The following is a 22,921-nucleotide window of genomic DNA, read 5'->3' as shown; positions in this document are numbered from 1 at the left end:
TACGCACTAAACCCGCAGGGACGCAGGGGCTTTAGTGCAAGTCCTGACGCACGATTATGAAATTCTATTACTAGATTTTGGGAATTAAATATAAAATATTTCTTTTAGTATAAAAATAAATAGGGAATTAAAAAATTACTTTATAAACTTTTAATTCCGAATTATAATAATAGATAATAATTATATTTGGAATTAGAAAGAGAAGAGAAAAAGAAAGAAGGCCTTTTATATATATCTTACTAAAATAGAAATCTTTTAGAAGCTCTATTTATTTTTTTAACTAGCTATTCTTATAGCTTATACTAGTCTAAAGCTTAATTATAATATTTATAGATCCCGATTTTAACTTAAACTACTATTATAAGTTTCCTTATAATATCTAAATAAACTTCCTAATTAGAAGTTATATATAGATAAAATAGCCAAATTAGAAGCCTTATAAAAGAAAAGAGAAATCTTATTAAATCTAATAGTTATTTCCGAAAGTATTTAATAATATATAATTCTGGAAATCTTTTAGATATTAGATAAACTAGATCTATTTATTTAAAGCCTATTTTATATTTAACTTATTTCTTATTAAGGGACTTATCTTTTTTTTTATATACTTATAGTTATATTTAAGGTATATATTATAGCTGCTTTTAAAACTTATACTAAGGCTTAATTAGTATATTATATATTTCTATCTCTATAAAGAACTTCTCTTATATAGAACTCTTTTTCTAATTATAATACTATTTTATTACTAAAAACTAATTACTTCTTTAAAAAGCTAATATAATTTACTAATTCTTATTATTAATTTATATTTTACTATTAAATATTATCTAAATAATTAAGAAAATACTTTTAATATTATATTCTTAATACTAATTCGGAATATCTAATTTTCTATATTCTATATTAACTTTAATATTAATTATTCCAAACTCAATAATAATACTATAAATCTTATTTATATTATCTTATAGTTCTTTTTTCTATATATTCTAATACCTTTAATATTACTTTTATAAATATAGATATTATTTTAAAGTCCTAGCTAACTAAATAGTTCTATATTATATAAAGTCGACTTTAATAAATACTAAATAAATATAATTAGCTTTTAGAAAAGATATAAATTAGTTTTAGAAAAAGTAATATCTTATTTTAAGTTATTTTTTAATTCTATTATTCTAACTTCTTTTCTATTAATACTTATTTTATACTTTTCTAATATCTTTAATATATTTATATATTTTATTTTCTATATATCTCCTATATTATTTCTTTTTTTATATTATTTTTTAAGTTAATAGGAATATCTCTAAATAAATAAGAAATTGAGATATATTTATATTATAAAATTTATATTATTTCTTTTTATATTTTAATATTTTAGATATTATTACTATATTTATATTTCTATTATATTATTTTCTTATTTCTCTATTATTATTATTTAGTTTAATCTGCCTTAATTATTTCCTTAATTATATTCTTTTAAATATATATATTTATATTCTTTTCTATAATAAAAGTCTAATTTTATATTTTACTTTCTATAATTATTCCTAATTTATAATTATATTATCTTAAATATATCTAATTATTATATCTATTTTCTCTATTATATATATTATTATTTTAGCTTTATTTTCTTACTAGAAAGAAAAAAAAACTCGAATATATATAATATCTTTATATAATCCAAGTTTATTCTAATTTACTCTTTATTTTGGAATATATTTAAAAGAAATTCTTATAATTTTAAGAATCTTTAATTCTATAACCTATAATTATTATACTAATAATACTTTTATAACTTATTAAAAATAATAAAATGGCCGAAGTATAGATTTCTTAAGCTAGTAAAGTATAATAGCTAGTTCTTATAAGCTATAGTATTATTAAAAGCCTATGAATTAATAGTATTAAAGTTTAGAGTATTAAAGGAGCTTGGATAGTTATAAAAGACCTATTAATACTAGAAAAGATAACTATAATTACCGAATTTAATACGAATATTCTAGATAAGCTAAGTAATATATATAATAAGCTCTTAAAATAGAAATTTTTTATTAGAAATAGAACTAGACTAGGATTAACTAAAAAGGAACTAAAGAACTACTAAGCTAATAATAGGGAATTCAAGAATATTATTAAAGGCATTTTTAAAGGCAAATAAGAAAAACTTAATAAGATTAAGACTATCCCTTCGTCCGGTGAGACATGTCCAGCGCTAGCAAGGGGTGTGTGGCTGCACGCAAGCCTCTTGAAGCGTAATAAAACGAGATGAGGCTTGCGTGCAGCCACACACCCCTTGCTAGCGCTGGACATGTCTCACCGGACGAAGGAATAATAAACGGTCTTAATACTAAGGATTAGAATGAAATTATACTATATAATAAAGCTTTTAGCTAATATATTAATAATATCTGTAATAATCTTAATAAAAACGTTTATAAGAAATTATACTTTCTTTTTAAAATAAAAGCTTTAATATATAAAGCTATTTAATTAATTAATAAAGCTACTTTGAAATATATTAAGAATAAGAAATATTAGAATACTAGTATATTTACTAAATTAGATATTACTAAGGTATTTAAATATACTAAAGCTATTTCGGAACCTAAAGAATTAGAGTTTAAGCTATTATTAGCTAATAATCTTAAAGCTAGATAATATATTTTTAATATTTCCGGAATTTTAAGTAAGGAAGTTTATAGTAATAAGCCTTTTCCTGCTTTTCGAGATAAGCCTAAAAAATAGGCCCCTATTATAATTTCTGCTTTAACTTAACCGGATCTAGCTAAGAAAAATAAAGCTAATTTAATAAAGCCTAATAAGAAAACTATTAGTAAGGCTAGTAGAACTAGTATAACTAGATAAGAAGAATCTGGTAAGAATAAAGAATAAGCTAAGCCTAAGACTCTAATAAATAATAAAGATCTAAATACTAGACTAAATATAAGATTAGTAAAATAAAGAAAAGCAAGAAGAAATTCTTTATTCTAAAAAAAAAAATACTATCTAGAAAGATTCCCGTAATTATATTTAGAACCAAGAAATAAAAGATTAAGAATATTAAGTCCGAAGAACTTAATAAAGGCATTTAGTATACTTATAAGATACTAGCTAAATAGAAGCTAATACTTGCTTAGTAAAATAAGTATATTTTTAAAGAAATATATAATAGTATTTTAGGATCTATTTATAAGTAAGAATACTATAGGGTTAATAATAGATTTCTTAAAGCTCCTTATATAGAATATATTTAATAGCTTACTAATATTTTCTTTATTAATATATGAAATATTAAAGATACTCTAAAGCTAGTTACTAAGATCTATAAAATTATTAAGGGCAAGAAATATATTTCTATTACTTGAGTAAATAAGGAAATACGGGATTTCTTTTTTAAGACCTAGAAAATTAAGTAATATAGATATAAGTATTATATTTCTAATTAATTCCGCTCCAATTTATAGCTTTAATTCAATATTATAGTTTCTATTCCTAAGTCTAGTATTACTAATCTAGATATAAATAGCTATATTTATAAGAAGAATTATTTAAAGTAGATTAAGAAGCTTAGTATTTGAGAATTCTTAATAGAAGAAATAGAAATACTATAGTTCTATTTCCGAAAAAATAATACATAAAGATCTTAATAATAGTTATTTTATCTTAGCCTCTTAACTTTTAATAGCAGATCTATTAATATAGCTCGGATTTTATAAGATATTAAATAAATACCCTATATATCTAGTTATTTACTCTTAGCTAGCTAGATACTATATTTCTGGAAATATTAATTATAATTAGTATAAAAGTAATACTAAGGATCTAGCTACTACTAAAGCTTTAAGTAGCGAATTCTATTTTAGTAAAGAGTATTGAAATATTAGCTATATTTTTCTTATAGACTATAAGAAAGCTACTACTTTTAGTAAGAAGTTCTTTAAAAATATTAATTACTTTTTTATTTCTAATAAATTTAAGCCGGAAATAGCTAAAGAATTAGGTAAGTATTTACTAAAAATAATAGGAGAAAAGACTTTAAATATAGTTTATTTAACTAGATAAATAAATGCTTTTAGCTAGGTAATCTATAAGTCTAGAATTATAAGAAAGTATTAATTCTTGAATAATATATAAGTTAAAGAATAGCTTAATAATAATTTACTACTTAATAGACCTTTTACTATAGTTCTAATAAGTCTAGTTACTATTAAAGATAAAATATACGAGAATAAAGTCTTTTATAAGATTATTAAAGCCTCTTATCTAGAGCTTTTCTCTCTTATTAAAGATTAATTTAAGAATACTATAAATAATACGAAATTCGAAGAAGCTATTTATTTAGAGTATATTAGTACGATTTATAATATAATTTACTATAATAAGCCTCCTTAATATCCTGTAGTAAAAACAGAAATTAAGTAATAATTAAAGGCAGATACTAATTAATATAAAGAACTATATTAGATTTAGTATAAGAATATGGCTAAACGGGTTCGGATTACTTTTAAGTAAGTTCAGAAGTATAAAATAAGACTATTTGAAGGTAATAAGTCTTATTTTAAGTATATAGAGGAGAAATTAGATTAACTAATAGAAGAGGATCCTAAATATTTCATTATTTCGGATTCTGAATAGGATTTTTCTATTATTTTTAGTATTTAGAGAATAAATATAAATAGATAAAGAATTAGATATAATATAGTAGGCTATACTTATTAAAAATTATATTATTTTGGCGGTTTTAAAGTTTAGGTTATATAATAAAGGCTATAGCCTTTTATATATAACTTGCGGAAATTATATAAGAAAGCTAGTTTTTCTATAGTCCTAAAGAATAATCCCTTATAAGTATTTAATTAATTAAGCTTTTATATACTATATATTATTTATATTTTACTATTAAGTTACGTTTTGTACTCTAGTATAATTTATATAGGTTTTTGTCTTATTATAGTTTCCCTTCTATAATACTAGCTATTAAGCCTATAATAATAAAGTAATATCTAAATTAGAATAAAATATGTTTTATTTTATTATAATTATATATAATAATATATAACCCAGTAATTAATTATATTTAATTAAATTAAGTAAATAATTAATTATAATTTAATTATTATAATTCTAACTTAATTTGATTTAATTACTAGCTAATAATTATAATTAATTAAATTATTTAATATATTAATACTACTAGTAAAGAACTTATATTTGTTTTTAAAAAGCAAAAACAAAATATTACTTTTAATATTTAATAGCTTTCTTAAATTATAAAGAACTAGAAAACTTAGCTAGAAGAATAATATTCTTTATAACTTAATTAATCTCGAAGTTTGGCTCTTAACTAAAGCAAATAATATTCTTTTTTTTAATAATTAGTTCTTTATTAATATAAAAAAAGAAAAATCCTATTCTTTTATAATCTAATTAACCTCGAAATTTGACTTATAACTAGAGTACATAATATTTCCTTAATATTAATAAAAGTAAAAGAACTAGTTCTCTTTCTTATTATAAGAAAAATTAATTATAGTTTACTAATTTAAAATAAGAAGAAAAATAATCGGCTTTAGTTTATTAATTTAAAACTAAATAAGATAATAATTAGTTATAGTTTACTAATATTAAATAAAAAGAACTTATTTAGTATTTATTTTTATAATTAATATTCTTTCTAAAGCTATTATAAATAGCCCGGAATTAAGTATTACTATTATAAATATATTAGATAAAAGGCCCTAATATAATGAAATAAAGAAGCCGGACTTTAATATTATAAATTTATATTACTGGAAAAGCTATTATAATATTATCCCGAAAGAAGATATTAAGAAAAAGCTAGCTAATTTGAAACTCAGAATTAGGCTCAGTATACACCACTGGTGAATACGCCTAATCACGATTAAATGGCTGGAGTGTAGTCACGTGCCCACAGTCAACCGTAAGCCGCATGCATGCCGACACATGTCACAAAATTAATATAAATGCCCCGAAAATAAATAAGGCCCAAAAAAGATTACTTATATAATATTTAAAGTATATTCTATATACTTAGAAAATCTTTTATTTAAAAAATTAGACTATTTTATAAAATGGTTATTTTTAATTAATTAAACTATTTTTATGTAAAACGTGCTTTTCATAGAGTCGTGCTTTTGGTAGGGAGTTCGGTTACTCGCCCACCTTCCCCATATTTTAGCAAAACTCTGTTTTGCAAGATGCGATCCCCATTGGTATTGGGTCTCAGGGCCTCAAAGAATCCCGCCCATCGTTCATCTCACGAGGCCGACTTAGGCCCGACTCTTGACTTGATATGGTTGCCTTGATATGAGTCAGGTGACAGCTGTTGCTTTGGCGCGGGCCAGTTCAGGTGGCAACTAAGAGTCACTGCTCTATGTTGTATATATATATTTGAGAGCTATTAACTGAGTTGGACAGAGATTAGTTTGATCGTAACACCGACGTACCAGTAAGTAAAAGAACCTCCTCTCGAATTACAGGTGACGGAGCGGAACAGGAGATGTGCGCCTCTCCGAAATCCTTCCAGAAGCTGCATCCAATCTGATCTTTGTCCTCGTCACTCCTTTGTCTTTCTTCGGAAGTTCGGTCGGCGCCGTAGATGGAGCGCCGAGCACTCGGGAGCAGTCGGGGGAAACTTCTGTCCGATCCATCCTAGGAGAGAGGCAGGCGACCACCAAAACACGAATACCGTCGAAGGATTCCCTCCCCCTCATTGCCTTCACCTACTCACCTAAACGAGCCCCACATTCCTCGTGGCAACTGGGACCCGACGTCATGAATACCAGTAGTTTGAGCGATTTTCATTCTCATGCACCCCAGGGATTAAGTTATCCCTAATCATCGAAGCCGAGAACCCTGCTTTTAAGTGGTGTCGAGTCAAGTCGTATTTCGCTTCTCATTCCCATATATTTTCAACCTCGCGGCGAGCCTCGAACTCGACTCTGGTCACCACTTACATTAACACAATGCCCAGTTCAACGTCCTCTTTGGTTCTGCAAGCAACTCGAGGTCCCAATGGATATTTTCCGTCTCCATATAGCGCCGATCCTCTCTTGGGGGACCTGAGAACTATCCTTCTACCAGTTGCAATTATGGCCTTGGTATCCTTTTTAAGCACTCTTAGTTTAAGCTGTTTCATTACTTACCACATGGTTTCCTGGCGGAAGTACTATTGCACTTATCCTGGTTATAATCAGTATCTTGTCTTAATCTTTAACCTTATTCTTGCCGATTGTCAGCAGTCAATGGCCTTTCTTATTAGTTTCCATTGGATTGCGAAGAATGGTATTCTGGCTCCAACCACAGCTTGCTTTATTCAAGGATGGCTTGTTCAGGTTGGCGACATTTCCAGTGGTATTTGGGTCTTATCTATTGCGATTCATACCTGGTTTTCGGTCGTAAAAGGACATCAAATAGAATATATCCGCTTTTGTTATTGCCTTATTGGAATCTGGGTTTTCGTTTTACTCCTTGCAATTATTGGACCTATCTCGCATCCAAAAACTTACTTTGTAAACACTGGTGCCTGGGTATATTACTTCTCATTCTTGGTCCTCCTTTTGTCTTTTCTATTCTCACTGCTAATAAATAATGGAATAGTGCTGGATAAACCAAGATTACGCTAACTATGTAAGCTTTCTCTCTATTTGCCAAAATTATAATCCGGCTTTAATTAGCTTTGAATTCAAATAGTAGCTAATAAACTGCCTTTTAGCGTCTTGGCCTCCACTATTTCTGGATTCTCCTCTCGCAGTTCGGTAGCGTAGTAATATACGCATATATTTTCTGCCTCCTGCGCTACCATATAAAGCAGGCACTTCCTGCCTCTCGACTTGCGAGCTCCGAAAAGATTAGCCGCGCTGCACGATTTATGGTCCTTTACCCTACTGCCTATATTGCCTTATCGCTGCCCCTTCCGGCGGGACGCCTGGCCCTCTGGAGCGGTGCAAAAGTCCCCCTGACATTTTACTGTATCGGAGCAACGCTAATGACCTCTTGCGGTTTTGTCGATGCCGTCCTGTATACCCTCACACGGCGCATATTAATCAGGGAAATGGGCAATGCGGCGCCGAGCATGGTAGACAGAACCGCTATTACGCGTACGGTTGCGGTGGGAGATAATGGGGTCGCGATAACCCTTGGAAAGAGGGCCAGGAAGGCGCAAGGGACGGATCTGTCAGATAGTACTGAGGATATCTGGAGTATTGAGAAAGCAGTGTCGTTTGACGATAGGAGCGACGTCGTGCATCAGGAGAGAGCATCGGCCTCGTCGTCGGGAGAGGAAGATAGATAGTCGGTATTGTCTCCACGTAATATATTATAATCGTTCATTATTGTCAACGCTTTTGCAATTGGTGATCCGCTGATCCGTTAACCTTATGCTGCAGCACCTAGAGCCGGGGCTGGTAAGGCGGAAACCTCTTGAACCGCAATGGTTGCGCAGAAGAGCGCACGCGTTCGCACTGCGGACTTGTAACAAACTTCCTACAAGTTTGTGAGCGCGAAGCGGCTCGACGATTAAGGTCTCTCAATTGATGACAACTTCTCTTTCTGTCTCTGTGAAGCCAGAGGAGTTCGTCGGGTTTGAGAACGAAGTCGGAGAAGGCTTGGCACAGGTAGGATCGGCTCGGGCCTATATTACTGAGGCCCACAACTGGCTAGTCGACAAAACCCGGAAGCGAGATTTGATTTTCTGATTTCTGATTTCTGATTTCTGATTTCAAGATATCAACTTCCACAACTTACTAAACTTAAGTATATAATATTATAATATTAATATATAATTCCTAAATTTACTAGTCCTAATAGAAATTAGCTACTAGTCAAGTTGCTTATATCATATAAGTGTGACGGCTGGTGTTACATGGTTGATACGGACGTGGTTTCAGCCAAAGGGGTTGGTTTCAGCTAAGGTTCCAAGCTATGGTTCAAACTAAGCTCGCTTCCAAAGCTCGGCGTTTCAGTGGTCTTGGCCATACCTATTTATCCACTGCCACACCTCACACCTTTCCTCCTTAGCTTTAAATCCTTAAGACATAGGAAATCATTAATCTTTGAGCCTCGTTCCATTGCTCTGTTCCTGCCGTCACAATAAGGTTATATAACTATTACTTATTATTATTATTATTATTATTATTATTATTATTATTATTATTATTATTATTATTATTATTATTATTATTATTATTATTATTATTATTATTATTTATTATTATTATTATTATTATTATTATTTTATTATTATTATTATTATTATTATTATTATTATTATTATTATTATTATTATTATTATTATTATTATTATTATTATTATTATTATTATTATTATTATTATTTAAAAGATATAAATAAGAAAATACTTAAAAATCTTAAGTATTATAATAAATAAGCAAGTAATAAATAAATAACTATTTGAAATATTATAAAATAAACTAAATAATAAGCAAGTTATAGGTTATAAGTAATAGTATTTATATATATTCTTTTATTAATAAGTATTAATTATATATTAAAGCTTAGCTTTAATATAAATTTCTTACTATTTTTATTCTTTTTTATTTAAACCTCTAATATAAACATATTTCGAAATAATAAAAAATATAATTATATTATTTTAATATATTTCTCTTAATTTTATTAATAAAAATTAGCTTTATATAAGTTTTTTATTCGAGTTTAAAAGAAAACAAATAATTAATATATTATAATTACTTATATTTTATAATTATAAATATTATTAATAAAGAAATATTATATAATAAAAGCAATTTTTATTTCGAACTAGCTAATTAAAATAATATTTCAAAAAATATATAATTAAGAAAATCTTGAAAATATATAAAATTAAAAATTAGAAATATAAAAAAAATATTAATATTTAATTTTTATAATATAAAAATAAAAGATTTAAAAACTTAATAATAATTATATGAAATAATAAATATAATATAAAAATAAAATAAATAATAGTTTAATATATTAATAAAGAAATAATAATTATAAAAGTTATAAAAAGCTTCTTAAAATATTAAAAGAAATAGCTTTTATATTATAAATAAAAAATTTAAATTAATATAATATAATAAATTATATTTTATAAATATTATATTATTTTTAGTAATTTTCGAATTTTAATTATATAATAAAAGCTAAAGTATTTATTATATAACTTAAAGAAATTATATAAAAAGCTAGCTTTTTTATAATTCTTAATAAATAACTTTTCTTTATATTATTTAATTAAGCTTTTTATAATTATATATTATTTATACTTTATTATATATATCTTTATTTTTATTTTATATTTTAGTATACTTTATATAAGTTTTGTTTTATTATAGTTTCTTTTTTATAATAAGTACTTTATAAAGTTTTATTTAAAGACTTTAAAGGAGAATTCTTTTAATTTTTTTTAAACTTAAAAAGAATTATAAATTTATATAAAATAATACTTTTATTTATTAAATAAAAAAACTAAGACTTGGTTTATAAAAATGCGAATTATATTATTTAAGAACTAGCTAATATGTTTTTTAAATCTTAATTTAATCGAGTATATTTAATAAGTTTTAAAGATATAATTCTCTTATTATAGATATAGTATTTAGGGCTTGGAAAGTAAAGTAAAAGGTCTTTTATAAAAACGATTTAAAGCTAAGGAAGGGAAAACTAGAATACAGAAAGCTATAAAGAAGTATATATATCCTATAGTATACTAGTTCCAAAGAGGCTTAGTCTTCTAAATATCTCTAGTATATTCCAAGTATACTTTTCTAATAAAGCAGCTATATTATATATATCTAGGAAGTATCTAGTATCTAGTAAGATATCTCAGATATTAGATATCTGGAAATTATAATATTACTTTTCTCTTTATAATAAGCTTATTTCTAAGCTTTATAAAAGCCATTAATTTATCTAATTTCGTATTATACTTCTTCCTAAAATAAAACTAATATCTCGGATATAAATATTATATATAAAAGGCTAGTATCTTTACTATATAACCTAGAAGAGTTTATTATTATTTCCGTATAATTCTAGACAAGTATTATTTTTTATATAATCTAGCTAGTATTATAGGTTTTATAGAGATTCTAGTATATTAATATTATTATTATAAAAACTTTATAAAACCAGGGGACTATTACTTAGTACTAAAGCTAGATATTATATTAGATCTTTATTCTAACTAATTTACTAAATTCTATACTTTAGCCTATTTCTTACTAGCTTAATTATAATAACTTATTTAATACTATACTTTTATTTATTATTCTCTAGTATTAATAGGAGCGGTTCCGGATTTACTTAACCTAATAAAGAATTCTAGGAATCTTTTTATAGCTTCTTTATATAGAAAACTAGATATATCTTTATAATTTCTAGTAGTTTTAGGAGAAACAAATAGCTATACTATTCTAGAATCTCAAATAGGTCCTCTATTTAGTTCCTTAGCTTCTGGCTTAAATAATTAGATTTCTAGTATTTTATAATAACTTATATTTTATTTCCGACTTTGAAATTAATTAAATAGTAGTACTTATTAGCTTATACTATATATTATTCCTATATTTATTTTATATAGCCTTAGGCAAGTTATTATAATTCATATAATTAATTTACTAATACTTTAGTTTTATTTTTATTTAGCTTCTCTTTAGGTAAATTAGCTTTAATAGAGGAATTTTAGTTTAGAGAAATACGAGGCTTATAGCTTTTTTTTAGTTATAAATAGGAACTAGTTAATAGTTTTATACTAAAAAAAGACTTATTAATAATTAATTATAGTAATTTATTTATTTTAATTATCCTAGTAATAGTTAATATACGAATATAATCTTTAATTAAAATACTAATTAATAATTTTTATTTATTTATTTATTTAGGAATAATTAGCTATAGAAAACTTAAGCTTTATACTAATTCTTATATAAAATTCGCTTTAAAAATCGAATATAAATTAGAGTTCTTAATCTAATATAATTATTTCTAAAATATCTATTTAATATATTATATAAAATAAAAATAGAAATACTAGTTACTTGGTTATAATTATATCTCGTACTAGAATTATAATTAGATACTTAAATAAGTAATTCGCGAATATAATAATTATATTATAGCCCGATTTACTTTCTAAATAGCTTTTAAAATTTATAGTAATATATTACTAGAGATAATTAGGAACTAGAAGAAAATAAAATAAATCAGGCTTCTTATTTCTAAATATATATAATCTTTTATAAGTATAGTAATTACTATAATATTAATTAATATTCTTATTTATAAATAACTAGTAATATTACTTCTTTAATAGCTAATAGAGCTTTATATATCTAGGATATTTAGAAAGGAATTTATTATATATTTTATAAATTAAAGTAATTTATAAAAATAATCCGGGGAATTATTTTATTCTCTATAATATAAAGTTTTCTATAATATAAAAGAAGGCTGTTTTATAGTATCTAGATATTACTTTTGGCTTAGGCTATTATATATAGCTTTTCTAGATCTAGTAATATATAATTATTCTATAAGATCTTATTATAATAAGTATATATAATAGTATATGGACAGGTATTAGATATCGTGAATCTAGTTTCCTATTTTGGGTATAGCTTGTAATTAGAATCATATAAATTGCATGGGATTTCCTAATTAAGTAAAGGGCTTTATATGCCTGGCTAAGTACTAGGAAATATATAGGAAGATACTCCTAGCTTTAAAAGAGGCATTAATTAGTTTCTTATTAGAATTAATTCTTGAAATTAGTTATACTTGCAAGTATTACTCCGTAGTTTACTTACCTTAACTACTTATATATTACCCTATTATTATGTGCCTCATATTCTAATTAATTCAATCTTTGGGAAGCAGTTTATTATAAGGTAATTAAGCCATTAATAGATAAAACTACTAATAGCTAGAGTATTAACTAGAAGAAGCGCCTCTACTATTACTAGAGCGACCTAGTCAGGTATCTAGAGAAGCGCCCAGTTAGCTACTCTAGTTATTATCTAATTAGGAAAAGAAAGTAAAACTCAGATATCCCTAGAACTAGCTAGTAAGATAATAATAATAGAGAAGCTAGCAGTAGCTTATTATTATATTACTAAGTTAGAAATAGAGATATAATAGAGAAAGGATCTAGAGAATCTGGAAGCTCAGATTTGCTATCTTAAGAATATTCGGGTACTTATTATAGAACCTATTATACTACTAGCGATATGTTTAGTTTATAGGACTCTAAAAACCCGAGAATTACTAACTTATAAGGGAAAGAGTATTAAGGAAGCCCAGGACTTCTTTTACTAGGCAAAGCTAAAATAGTATAAAAATAGCGGGATTACCTGGGCTATAGATATAATAAAGATTATGTATTATGCTTCTTGCTTTAAGGATATAGCCAGGGATATCTGGAAGTATAGGAAGTAATTAGTAGGTATTAATACTACGGATTAGGAAACCTTTATTAAGTTTATAAAGAATTCTATCTTAGATCCAGAAAATTATAATAATAATACTCTTGCTAAGTTTAAGGATATAAAATAATAGCCAGGTTAGAGTATCCAAAGCTTCGTATCTTACTTAGATAGCTTATTAGATAACTTGAGATATACGGGTTTATTACGAGAGTAGGACGACTTATTTAGTAGCTTAAGGCAAGAGATTCGGGATAAGATTAATTACTAAAGAAATACTTTATAAGAAAGAAAGAAGCTTATTTCTATAGCTATAAGAGTTAAGAATAACTTGAACTAGTTTACTTAACGGGAATATAATAATAAGCTAACGGGTTAATAAAAGAAAGGAAATTAGAGAAAGAAAAGAGAGAATAATAAAGAGAAACGAAAGAGAAATATATTCCTATTACGAGGTTTATATAACCGGGATAGTAAAAGCATAGTAACGGAATCTAATATAGTACTTATATTAGGATCTATAAGACCGGATATAACTTGCTTTACCTACTAGAAGAAGAGTTACTATACTATTACCTGCCTAAATCGGGGAAAACCGACTTACTATAACTATAATAAGTCTGGCCATAAGGCATATAAGTACCTAGAACTAAAGAAGCCGGGAAACGGGCGCGCCCTATAGTAGTTATACTTATTTATATTATAGAGAGCAAGGCCCCTAAAATAAGAATAGTAATTAAGGTTATTATTAAGATAAGGAAAGGTAAGTAAAGAATTAGAATATTAGTTAACTCGAATATAAAGACTAATTATATAAAAAGGAAGTTAGCCTTAGATATAAATATTTCGTTAATATTAAGGGTAATTTTCTTATTCTTGCTAGAGAAAAGAAAGATTTATTTATATAAAGATTATATTCTTGGAATTATTACCGAGAATATACTAAAAAACTAAAGAAAAGCTAATATATACTTTATATTATATAATTTTAATCTAAATTATATTAATATAATACTTGGATTCCTATAGCTTTACTAGGTTAATTCCCTAATTTCTTTTAGGGAAATAACGTAAAAATACTAGATTTAATTATAGAAAATTAAAGTTCTAAATACCAGGAAGTTTACTAAAGTAATAAAGTATAAGGCATATGTTTTTTTATTAATTACTTATCCTATAATAAATAGCTAAAGAATTACTACTATTATTATAAATAGGATAGCTATATTTTCTATAAAGGCTATAAATATATTACCTAATTACTATATAATAGAATATTATATAGATCTGGAACCAGGATCCTAATTACTATATAGTTCTATATATACTTTATTAAAAAGAAAGCTTAAAGTTCTTCGGGAATATCTTAATACTAGCTTAGAAAAAAAATAGATCTATTATTTTACTAGCCTAGCTAGTACTCTAATTATATTTATTTTAAAGAAAAAAGGCGGCCTATATTTATATATTAATTACCGGGATCTAAATAGGATTATTATTAAGAACCAAATACTATTATTACTTATTAGTAAGATAATAGATAGGCTTTATGAAATAAAGATATATATAAAGCTAGACTTAAAAAATATTTATTATTAGTTATAAATACGGGAGGGTAATAAATAAAAAATAGTATTCTAAATATACTATAAATATTTTAAGTATTATATTATATTTTTTAGACTATTTAATACTCTAGTAATATTCCAGGCATATATTAACTATATACTAGTAGGCCTTATAAATATTATTTATATAGTTTATCTAAATAATATTTTAATTTATTTAGAGAACCCAGAATAGTATATAATAGTAGTCTAATATATACTTAAGTAATTATAATAATACTAGCTCTTTATAAACTTAGCAAAATACGAATTTAATATAAAGAAAGTAAAGTTTCTGGAATTTATAATTAGCCCAAATAATATAGAAATAGAGGCTAGCCGGGTTATAGTTATTAGGAAATAACTAGCCCCAAAAAATAATATCCGAGAAATTCAAGTATTCCTGAGTTTTACTAACTTTTACTAGAGATTTATTTATAAATACTTTAGGGTAATAAAAGAATTAACTAATTTATTAAAAACTAGTAGAAAACTACTATATTAGTTTAGCTAGATAAATAAGGCAAATAAGGCTTTTAGGAAGCTATAAATTATATTTATAATAGTACTAATTCTTTATTATTTTGACTTAGCCTTAAAGATTTATATAAAAATAGATATTTCAGAATTCATAATTATAAGTATAATTTCCTAGCTCTTTAGTAAAAGGGCAGAAGCCAGGTAATACCCTATTACTTTCTATTTAAAAAAAATAACTATAATTAAAAGTAAATATAAGACGTATAACTTTAAACTCTTAGCTATTATTCTAGTATTTTATACTTAGTAGTATTACCTAGTATATGCCTAATATACTATTATTATTAAAATAGATTATAATAACTTGAAATACTTTATAACTAAAAGAAAACTAAATAATTAATAGATAAGATAAGTAAAGAAGCTAGCTATTTTTGACTTTATCTTAAAGTATTAGCCAGGGTATAGTAATCCCGCTAATAGGCTATTAAGAAGGCCAGACTTTATAGCAGGTATAAATAAAGATACTTTATTACTTATGCTTTATAATAAGCTATAGAATACAGAACAGAGAACCTTATAAGTAATAGTAATAGAATACTATATTATTCCTATAATATTATAATATAAGGCCCAGAAAAGAGGAAGTAAGTACTTCTCAATTAGTAAGATACTAAGGAATTCCGAAAAGAAAGTTTATTTTAGTAATAGAATAGTACTAGAAATACTATTACTTGAGCCTATTACTAGTATAGCTAGTTATAAATAGTACGTATTACGGATTCTAGTTATATAGGTAGCTAGGTCCAAAATAGTATATGAGGAAAATAGAAAAATATTACTTAAATTACTATTATAGTACTAAAGGCTTAATTTATTAGTATAATACTAGTAGTATAAATAGTTCTTAAAGAGAACCTTTACTAGAGCTATTAAGACTTAGGAACTTAATATATCTGGGTTATTAAGATATTAGGATACTATTTATATACTAAATAAGCCGGCTTTTAAAGAAGAATTACTATAAGCTAACTATAATAATCCTATAAGTAAGTATTTTAGTACTAGTAAGATACTAGAGATTCTCTAGAGAAAGTACTTTTAGTAAAGTATAAGAAAAGATATAAAAGACTATATTAGAACTTGTCTTATATATTAATAAACTAAGATAAAAAGATATCTATTATATAGTATACTTAGTTCGTTTCCTTTCTTCTCTGAGCTATAGTAAGAAATTACTATAGACTTTATTACGGGATTATTCTTTTCTAGGTTTTATAGTAAAGTATATAATTCTATATTTATTATTATTAATAAATATACGAAAATAGTATAATATATTCTAATTATTAAGGAAATCTCGGCTCCTGAGCTAGTAAAGCTATTTATATATTATATTATTAAAGACTTTGGTATACCTGCAGGTATAACCTTTAATAAAGGATCTGTCTTTATAAGTAAGTTCTAGTTAAGTCTATACTTCTACTTAAAAGTTTAATAATAGCTAAGTATAGTATTTTACCCGTAAACTAATAGATAAATAGAGAATCTAAATTAAACTCTGGAATAATACTTAAGGTATTATACTAGCTACTAATAAGATAACTAGGTAATAAAGCTTACTCTTATAGAATTTATATATAATAACTTTATATATTTAATAATAGAAATATCTTTATTTTATGCCTTATATAGATTTTATTCTAGTATTAAACTATATATTAAGAATAATATTTCAAAAAAAGAAATACTAATAATATAAGAAAAAATATAAAGAATTTAAGTAAAACGGGAGGCACTAGAAAAATAATAATAAAAAGTAGTAAATATATAGAAAAGTACTATAATAAGAAATATATTAATAAGGAATTTAAGATATATAATAAAGTTATGCTTTATATAAAGAATATTTAATAGCTATAACCTAGTATAAAGCTAGTAAATAAATATCTCGGCTTCTTTAAAGTTCTGGAAATTATAGGAATATATAAATAGATATATTACTTAAAATTACTACTATTATATTAGATTTATAATATTTTTTACGTTTTTCTCTTAGAATTATAATACTCGCGAGCTAGTACTATAGTAGAACCAGAGCCGGTTAAGATTAAGGGCAAAAAGAAATTCGAGGTAAAATTTATTATAGCTTATAAAAAGGGCAGAAAAGAAAGGAAATATCTTATTTATTAGAAGAACTACTTATTAGTAAATAATATATGGGAACTACTAAATAATCTAGAGAATATAGTTCAAGAATTATAAGAATACTTGGAAAAGAATAATATTATAATACTATTAGCTAAATAAAGATATAAAAGATAAATGCTTTTATTAGGAAACTATTAAAAAACCATGTATTTATTCTTGGAAAAACCATATAAAAATTATTAAAAACTCTAATTTCTATATCCTATAAATATCTTACTTTTATAATTATTCTTTATTATTCTTATTATTATTCTTATTAGGATTCTCTCGAGAAATAGGTAATAAATTAGCCTATAAAGCTATTAGCTATTAGTAAGAAATAAGAAAGAAATAAGCTTACTTAATACTAAAGAATATTAATTATATTATTAAAAGTATTTTATACTTATACTAAGCTAGTAAGAATTACTTAACTTATTCCTTGAATTATTAGGGGAATTCATTAGCCTTAAATAATAGCTTTAATATAAGAAGTATATATAGTTTAGTATAGAAAAAGAATAGTAATAGCTTTCTTTCTTTTAGGTAAAGAATAAGGAAAATATTAATATATATTAATAGCTTAAAAAAGGTAATTTAATTATATTATATATACTTAAGAAACCTTAGATAATATTAGAATAAGAAATAAAAAAAAGAATTTATAACTTATAGGATTATATTTCTTATTCTTAAAATAATAATAATTATATACTAAATAATTATTACTCTTAATATAAATAAGGTCAGGAAACTTAGTAATATTCTTAGAATATTAAAGATAATAAGGGCAAATTAAGAATATAGGAATATTAGCCAAATAGATAGTAATAGGCTAATAAGTACTAAGAGAAGTATTTATCTTAATAAATAAAGAAATAGAAAAGGAAATTAGAAGGGAACTTAAATAAAGCTTAAATAAGGCTTAAAGAAGCTTAAAGAAGCTTAAAGAAGGCTTAAAGAAGAAAGGCAAGAAATAAGAAGAAGCTAGATATAGTATTATAATTAAAGAAAAGAAAGATTAATTAGTAGGAAAAGAAAGGCCTTTTTATAATATCTTTTTCCCGAATAGTAATTATGAATTCGGAACCGGCTCTATACTAGGAATACCTAGAAAATTCCAAAGAAGGAATTTATAAATAAACTAGAAGATTAGATTAACTTTTCCAAGCTCTTGGGCCTATAAAATAATAATTTATTCATAAATAAAGGCTAAGTTAGAATTTATGAACTAATTAGGAAATTAGATAAGCTTTATATCTAATAGTATATACTATATTCGTACTATTTTTGCAAGAGGAAATTACTAGAGGTAATTTACGAACTAGCTAGGAAGAATTAGTAAACTATATTCTTAACTCTATTACCTGGTATAATAATAGGGTAATTATAGAGAGTTTTTAGGGAAAGCCAGTAGCCAGGAAAGTTTCAGGGAAATATTTATAAAGCTATTTATAGTTTTTCTAGGCCTCTTGGGAACAAGCCCAGAGAGGGAATTAATATAATAGGCACACGTAATAGTATATAGACAGGTATTAGATATTATAGATCTAGTTTCCTATTTTAGGTATAGCTTATAATTAGAATTATATAGATTATATGGGATTTCCTAATTAAGTAAAGGGCTTCGTATACCTGGCTAAGTACTAGGAAATATATAAGGAAATGCTCCTAGCTTTAAAAGGGGCATTAATTAGTTTCTTATTAGAATTAATTCTTGGAATTAGTTATACTTGCAAGTATTACTTTGCAGTTTACTTACCTTAATTACTTATATATTACCCTGCTATTACGTGCCTTATACTTATTTATAAGTTATAAACTATTATACTCGGCAGGAGCTTCTAATAGTATTTCTATAGGAGCTATTATAATAAAGTCTATTAGTAAAGCTTCTAAGAAAATATTTTCTTTTAAAAAAATTATATTTCTAATAAGAATATTTTCTTCCGAAAAGTCTTTAGTATATATTTAGTATTTAGGACCGAATTCCGGATTAAGTAAGCCGACTTTATAAAGTATTATTATAAGCTATAAGTTATAGATAATCTCTGAATTAATCTTATTTTTAGGGAAAAGTATTTGGGTTTATAGCTTTTTTTTAATCTGGCTCTAAATATTTATTTTATTTTATTTTTATAATAAAGTATTTATTTATTTATTCTATTTTCTAAAATAATATATAAGCTTAAAATAATAGTAGAATAAAAGCTTAGCTTATTTAGCTTATTAAAAAGAAAGCTTTTTAGTAATTATAAAGTATTTTAAGATATAGTAATTAGAATAGACTTTAAAGAAAGTATCCTAAAAGCTTTTTAGCTTAGCTTTTTATTTTTCTAATATTTATATTATAATAAGTATTTCCTTATTATATATATTATAATTAAGCTTTACTAGAAGTATAGTTTTAGAAAAATAAGTTATAGAATACTAAAGGCTTATTTCTGGGTCTTATTAAAAGAATAGGCTAGTAACTATTTCTTTAGATATATTTATTTCTATTATTATAAGTAGATCTGAATTATAGTATTATAGAACTAGAATAGAAATTATGGCTTTCTTTAGGTAAGTAAAAGCCTCTTAATATTATTTAGACTACTTAAAGAAAATTTCCTTTTTTATAAATAAGATAAGAAGTCTAGTAATTTATTTATATTCTTTAATAAAGTATTTATAAAAGTTATAAAAGCCGAGAAAGAACTATATATCTTTAATTATTTTTGGGAATTACTAGTTATATATTACTTTGACTTTATTAAGATCTATTTTAATACCAGATATAGAAATAATAAAGCCTAAATACTTTATATATATAATTTTAAATTCTAATTTCTTAATATTTATTTAAAGGATAGTAAGATATAAATAATCTAATACTTTTTATATATACTATTTATATTCTATTAGGTTTTCTTAATAAATAAAAATATTATTAAGGTATATTATATAAAAATTATCTAGATATTTAAAGAATATATTATTTATATAATATTAATATATAGCCAGGCTATTTATAAGGCCTTTCTAGAGAATATTATATTTATATACTTTATAGTAAGTATGAAATATTATTAGCTTTTAAGAATCTGGATTTATAGTTATATAATAGAAAGCTTAATAAATATTTAATTTAGTATAAATCTTAGCCTTAGATAATTAACTTAAAGTTTTATTAATAAATAAAAGAAAATATTAATTCTTTTAAGTAATATTATTTAGATAATAAAATTTAATATAGAAATATAAACCTCTATTTACTTTCTTTATAAAAAGAACTAGTAAAATAAAAAAAGCCTAACTAGCTTTAATAAAGCCTTTAGCTAGATTATTTTCTAAGAAATACTTAATTTCTAGAAGCTCTTAAATAGACTATTACTAGAGGAATTAATATCTAATATTCTCGGTTTTTTTAGGCCTTTAATCTAAATCTTATAATTATATTATTTATAGGAAAAAAGAATATTAGATTTCTTCTTAAGAAAATAGAGATATATTTTTTAAATCCCGGAAGCAATATTTTTTATAGCTATTAAAGTTCTATTTCTTCTAGTTATTAATTCTCTGGGCTAGAAATAGCTTCTTTTTTCCGAGCTTTAAGCTTTTTATTAATCTTATAAATAGAGATTTAACTAATAATATTATTTTCTTTCTTAGTTATATAATTAAATATTATAGAAATAAAAATAGCTAGATCTAATATTTGCTTTTTATTAAAGATTTCTTTCTATTTCTTTAGCTTTTATTTAGGTATTATATCTTAATTAGGCTATAGAAGCTTCTTTTCTATAGTCTTATATAATTTCCTCTAATTAGTCTAAAAGAAAAAAGACTATTTTAGAATAGAAGATTTCTAGAAATAGCTTATAATAAAATCTTATTAATTAGTATTTTTTTAATATTTCTTATTAGGTTATTTCTCTAGCTATTATTATAAAATACTAATAATATAATTAAATTATATAGATTTAGGTTTATTTTTTAGTTATATAAGCTTATATCTTCTATAATTAACTAAAATATTAATATATACTATTTATTTTTTACTAAGAATAATATTATAATTTCTAAGATTTAGAATAATTAGAAATATATTAATATTTTATTTATTAATTAGAAATAAGACTTTTATATATTTCTTAGTAAACTTAGCTAGTTTTCTATTAAAACTATATATAATATAGAATAAGAGAAAGAGTTATAGTTCTATTTCTAAGAATTACTTTATAAGCTAAATAAGCTTTATATTAATAAAAGTATAATTATTAGTTCTAGTATTAATAAAGGAAAAAGATTTAATTCCTAATTTATTTATACTAATAATATAAGGTATTATAAGAATATTTTCTTCTATTAGATAAATTAAGTTAATCTTTACTAAATTTATACTATAAGTTCCTAAAATAGAAACTTTTTTTTAGAAATACTTATTTCCCGGTTTTATATTAGAATTTGAATTTGAATTCTTTAAATACTTTATTAGAATAATATATCCCGGTAGAATAGAAACTAAGCCTGGCTTAATTCTAGAAAAAGCTATATTAGTTTCCTTATTATATAGAACCGGATAGTATCTAATATAGTAGCTAAACTTATTATAGTTAAAGTATTTAATAGTTAAAAGATTCTTAGTTTTTATAAGATATTACTTATATTTATAAAGAGATATATATTTAATAAGAATAATTAATATAAGCTCTTTAGGCTTCTTTTTAGGAATATAATACTAGAAGTAAACTTAACTAGAATAGCTCTTACTTTTTTATATTTCTTAGTTTTCTTATATATAATCTTAATCTACTAATTATTAGTAATATAGTACTAAATAAAATAAGTAATATTAATAGAAGAATTATTATAATATATATATACTAATTTCTAGAGCTTTAGTAAGAGCTTCTTATTTAGTTTATATTTAATATCTTAAAAACTAATATTACTTTTTATAAATAATTATAAGAAAAGAATATAAAATTCCTAAAATATTTAACTAGAATATATTTAAAGCTTATTAAAGTTATAGTAAGTATTCTATATCTTATTAGAATTAGAATATAGTTCCTTTAAATAAAAATAGAATTCTAAAAGCTAATAGTACTAATTTGGATTATCTTTATTTATATAAGAGTTAGTTAGAATACGAGTATTACTAGTAAGTTTACTAGAAATATAAATAATCTTAAG

General features: G+C 23.9%; 2 protein-coding genes across 2 annotated transcripts; one reads left to right on the top strand and one right to left on the bottom strand.

The window, feature by feature from the left end:
* Positions 1-6,395: 6,395 nt before the first annotated feature.
* Positions 6,396-6,844, bottom strand: K444DRAFT_323424 (uncharacterized protein). The gene has a single exon (XM_024871895.1). It carries the CDS (start codon positions 6,747-6,749, stop codon positions 6,510-6,512), a length of 240 nt encoding a protein of 79 aa, XP_024740474.1. The 5' UTR covers positions 6,750-6,844; the 3' UTR covers positions 6,396-6,509.
* Positions 6,845-7,001: 157 nt separating this feature from the next.
* On the top strand, positions 7,002-8,345 carry K444DRAFT_584407 (uncharacterized protein; the record flags this gene model as incomplete). Its single annotated transcript, XM_024877863.1, has 3 exons — positions 7,002-7,565; positions 7,636-7,665; positions 7,751-8,345. The coding sequence occupies 3 exons, from the start codon at positions 7,002-7,004 to the stop codon at positions 8,327-8,329; spliced, it is 1,173 nt and encodes a 390-aa protein (XP_024740473.1). The 3' UTR covers positions 8,330-8,345.
* Positions 8,346-22,921: the final 14,576 nt, after the last annotated feature.

The sequence above is a fragment of the Hyaloscypha bicolor genome (assembly GCF_002865645.1).
Source record: "Hyaloscypha bicolor E unplaced genomic scaffold K444scaffold_50, whole genome shotgun sequence".
Lineage (NCBI taxonomy): Eukaryota > Fungi > Ascomycota > Leotiomycetes > Helotiales > Hyaloscyphaceae > Hyaloscypha > Hyaloscypha bicolor.
Note: the sequence above shows the minus strand (reverse complement) of the source record. Positions and strands in the feature narration are given on the sequence as shown.